General features: G+C 42.0%; 1 protein-coding gene across 1 annotated transcript; it reads right to left on the bottom strand.

Moving 5' to 3' along the window:
• Positions 1 to 273: 273 nt before the first annotated feature.
• On the bottom strand, positions 274 to 1,935 carry LOC114076142 (uncharacterized mitochondrial protein AtMg00860-like). Its single transcript, XM_027914886.1, has 3 exons — positions 1,776 to 1,935; positions 1,670 to 1,680; positions 274 to 525 (listed from the first exon to the last, which is right to left on the bottom strand). The coding sequence occupies exons 1-3, from the start codon at positions 1,933 to 1,935 to the stop codon at positions 274 to 276; spliced, it is 423 nt and encodes a 140-aa protein (XP_027770687.1).
• Positions 1,936 to 4,502: the final 2,567 nt, after the last annotated feature.

Raw genomic sequence — 4,502 nt, 5'->3', positions numbered from 1 at the left:
GTCCGCCGACGTAGGTTTAACTCCCTTTGTGTGAACACATATTGGAGACTCTTATGGTATGTGAACACATCCACGTGCACTCCATATAAATAATGCCTCCACAGCTTCAGTGCAAACACCACAGTTGCCAACTCAAGGTCATGAGAGGGATAATTCTTCTCATGAACCTTGAGCTGTCTAGAAGCATAGGCTATCACCTTATCAGCCTGCATAACAACACAACCCAAACAAACCCTAGATGCATCATAATAAACCATGTAATTCTCACCACACTTAGGCAGAGAGCATCGGGGCTGAACTGTGTTTGTCCTTGAGCTCCGGGAAACTCTTCTTACATGTCTCCGTCCGTTCAAACTTGGCTTTCTTCTTAATCAGATCTGTCAATGGGGAAGCAATGGAAGAAAATCCCTCCACAAACCTTCGGTAGTAACCATCCAATCCCAATAAGCTAAGAATGTCACTGGGAGTAAGAGGCTTTGGCAAGTTCTTCACAGCCTCAATCTTCCTAAGGTCCACCTCCACACCCTGATCGGACACAACATGACCCAGGAAGGTCACTGATCTAAGCCAAAATTCACACTTGCTAAATTGGACATACAACCGGTGTTGTCTGTCTAAGTACCTGCAAGGTTAGTCTCAAATGTTGTTCATGCTCTTCCTTTGTCTTAGAGTAGATGAGAATGTCATCAATGAATACTATGACGAAAGAGTCAAGACATTCACGAAAGACCTTATTCATGAGATCTATAAATGCATCAGGTGCATTCGTAAGACCAATTGATGACTAGAAACTTATAATGGTCATAGCGGGTATGAAAGGTTGTCTTTGGGATATCTCCAATCCTAACCCTAAGCTGATGGTACTCTGAACGAATATCAATTTTTGAAAAGAAACTAGACCCTTGGAGTTGGTCAAACAAGTCATCTATCCTGGGACGTGGATACTTATTCTTGATAGTGACTTTGTTGAGCTGCCGATAATCGATACACATTCTAAGGGTCCCATCTTTCTTCTTAACAAACAACAATGGAGCGCCCCAAGGGGACATGCTCGGCTGAATGAAACCCTTATCAGTGAGATCTTTTAACTGCAACTTCAACTCTTTGAGTTTTGCTGGAGCCATTCTATAAGGAGGAATATAGATTGGTTTAGTATTGGGTTCTAAGTCGTGTAGGAGGAATATAGATTAGTTTAGTATTGGGTTCTAAGTCTATACCAAAGTCGATCTTTCAAAGGGGAGGGATTCCAGGCAAATCATCAGGAAACACATCTAGGAACTCATTCACTTCAAGCACTGAGTCTATGGAAGGAATGTCATGATCTAAATCATTAACACTCACAAGATGACATAGTAACCCCTTAGCCATAATTTTATTGGCCTTAAGATTTTAAATCAAGGGATTAGGACGACTCAATTGTACCCCTCCCAGACTAACTCTTCTTTATTAGGGAAGCGAAATCTCACCACTCTACTACGACAGTCCAAGCAAGTATAACAATTGTGAAGATAGTCCATGCCAAGAATAACATCAAAATCATGCATGGGTAACTCAACAAATTTTGCACACATATTCTTACCACTTACAACTATTGGGCAATCCTTGTATAGCCTATAATTTTTTCATTTTCTCCTAAAAGCGTACTAACCACTATAGGATCATGCAGAACTTCAGGTAGTACTTCAAAAGAAAGGGCAAGAGGAGGAGTCACAAAGGAAAGCGTAGACCTTGGATCACCTTAAAGCATAAACAAGAGTTGAATATTTTTAGCATACCTGTGACCATATCAGCGGACTTCTCCTGCTCCTCCCTGCCGTTCAGGGCATAGAGTCTGTTCCTCTTGGGAGGCTCGGCTGCTGCTGCACCCTGTGGGTTAGGCGTAGGCTTAGAATTACCTCCAGCCTGACCTCTATTCTGTGGATAGTCTTTGACCATGTGTCCACTCTTACCACAACCGAAGTAGGCATTTGTGCCCTATCTGCACTCTCCACTGTGAGCTCGGCCGCACTTAGCACAATTCTTCTTAGGACACTGCATCTCACCTCCATTGCCCTTCTTGGGCTCAGGTATGCCTCCTCTAGGTGTAGCACCCCTCTGAGGATTGGAATTCCCAGAACTCTGTTGCCCCTTTTTGAACCTTGGCTGCTCACGGACGCGAATGTTGTTTCAGTGGCCTCCATGACTGGGACCAATCTGATCTTGAGACCTAGGCCTCCTAAAATCACGAACTCCTCTCTTTCTGCGGCTGTCCTCTACCTGCTAGACATGCATTATCAACCTGGAAAGATCCATATATCATGGAACATCGCTGATCGACACTCCTCCTATAGGTATCCATTGATTCCTGTGAGGAACCTGGTCATCTCATCCCTGCAATTAGAAATCAGGGAAGTAGCATACCTGGATGATTTCAACTAAGCTCAATATTCTCCCCATTCTTTCTATTAAATACTAGGGAAAGTAACATACCTTGATAGCTTAACAAACTTCAGGGAATACTCTTTTACTGTTATAGAGCCTTTTTTAAGGTTGATGAACTCCTCAACCTTGGCTTCCGTCATCTCTCTGGGATGAATCTCTCCAAAAATGTTGTCTTGAACAGCTCCCAAGTGACTGGCACTCCACCTAAGACACGGCTATCTTGCTACATCTTGCACCAAGTCTGTGCAACATCCTTGAGCTTATAGGAAGCCAGCTCAGCCTTCTCAATATCAGTGGCCCCCATAGCCACCAGAATCTTATGTACCTCGCCTACAACCTCTTGAGGATCCTCTGATGTCTTAGCCCCTATGAATATAGGAGGATTCATCCTCGTGAAATATTACAGTTTGTCAGCCATGTTGCGAATCGGTGAGTTCTCCTTCTTAACATCCCGCCGGTTGACTTGGGCAGTCATAGCCTGAGCCTGCATCGTGATGGCCTATGCAATTTGGGCCAGAGATGCCCTCACCTCTGCATCAGTCAACCCAGCTGGGTTAACTGGCATGACCACTCCTTCAGCTGGAGCTTAGGGTGGAACTTGATTGTCCCCAGCAGCTGCTCCTCCTCTATTCTGACCAATAGCCCTCCTTGTGTTCATTCTCTGAAAACAACAAGGATTGATATTAGACACGCTCATAACACCAAGAACTCAGACATTAGGAACAACACGATAAGATTAGAAGAAGGGAAATTTTTCTACGCATCATGCAGTCTGTGATCTAGGATAGTGTTGCACTTCATACCATGACATAGAAACTAATCAATGTGGTTGATGTGAACTTATTATTCTTGGAATATAATCTACTTCTCTGATACCAACTTTTTCACGACTGGAATCTAGACCCCAGACGAGACCGGCGTCGTTAACCTCTCAGAGGTCGCAGACAAGCCTACCTGCGTTATTCATACTTCACTTCGGTTAATTTTAGCGGAAAATTTGAACCTTTTTGTTCTTCAACATACTTGCTAAACATTATTATCATTTCATAATTGTTCATCATCAACCGTCTAACATTAAGAGATAAGCAACTGAAAGAAATAGTTGTATAAGTACTAAGTGTATAATTGCCAAAATAGTACCAATACAAAGTCTGAATAAAAACAGAAAAGAAATGTTAGTGGAACATGCTCCACTAGCTCAACTCTAAAACTAAACTAGAATGTAAAACAATATCATCCTCCTCAAAAGAATGAGGACATATCAGGGCCGGATGAATGCTGAAGGTCCGGATATCTTTAACGACGATCCTGTAGCTCTATCGTTCATCAGTGCCTGCACCTAAAATAGTAGAGTTGTATAAGGGTTAGTACACACTTGTACTAAGTATGGATATATGAAGCACACACCAAGGACATGCATGACAAAGAATATCTCTTCCCTAACAACATGATTATGGGAAGTCAAGTCAGTGCACTTGCCAAATTTGGATTATGAAAGTCAGTGAACTTTCAAAATTTGGATTAGGAAAATCCATGAACTTCCTAAATTTTGATTCGGAAAGTCATGCCATGAGAGTAACATGCATCATCATAAATATCATATTGCACACAACACATAACATATAACACATATCTTCTTTCATATCATTCATTCATATTCCATGAGACCTTGGAATCATGGACTTGACATTCAGACTTTCCAAAATGAGGGCTCAACATATGGGACCTCAACTAGGGAGTCTTCATTAGAAAACACAGAGTCTGCTTCATTCATTCATACGTACTTCATTTCATTTCGTTCATAGGCTAGAGTGCACACCAACTATACCTAGGGTGTAGTTTAAGACTTTCATCGAGTTTGTTGTGCAATGATCAATAATAACCTAATGTCATTACCTGAGTTTAGCTCACCTCTTAATTATCCTATCCTAACACCTTTTGGTATCATTCATTTCATTATGTGCTTCATTTGAGGCTGGCCTCATTCATTCATTGGGAACTTTAACTTTAACCGACATAGATCATGTGAGCATCATGAAATCCAGTGTTTCCCCCACTCCGAAAAGAGGTGGAATCACCTG

The sequence above is a fragment of the Solanum pennellii genome, chromosome 2 (genome assembly GCF_001406875.1).
Source record: "Solanum pennellii chromosome 2, SPENNV200".
Taxonomy (NCBI): domain Eukaryota; kingdom Viridiplantae; phylum Streptophyta; class Magnoliopsida; order Solanales; family Solanaceae; genus Solanum; species Solanum pennellii.
Note: the sequence above shows the minus strand (reverse complement) of the source record. Positions and strands in the feature narration are given on the sequence as shown.

What these genes read in the sequence shown, in the direction of transcription:
- LOC114076142 (XM_027914886.1), bottom strand. Translation starts at nt 1,935, where the DNA reads ATGGTCAAAGACTATCCACAGAATAGAGGTCAGGCTGGAGGTAATTCT.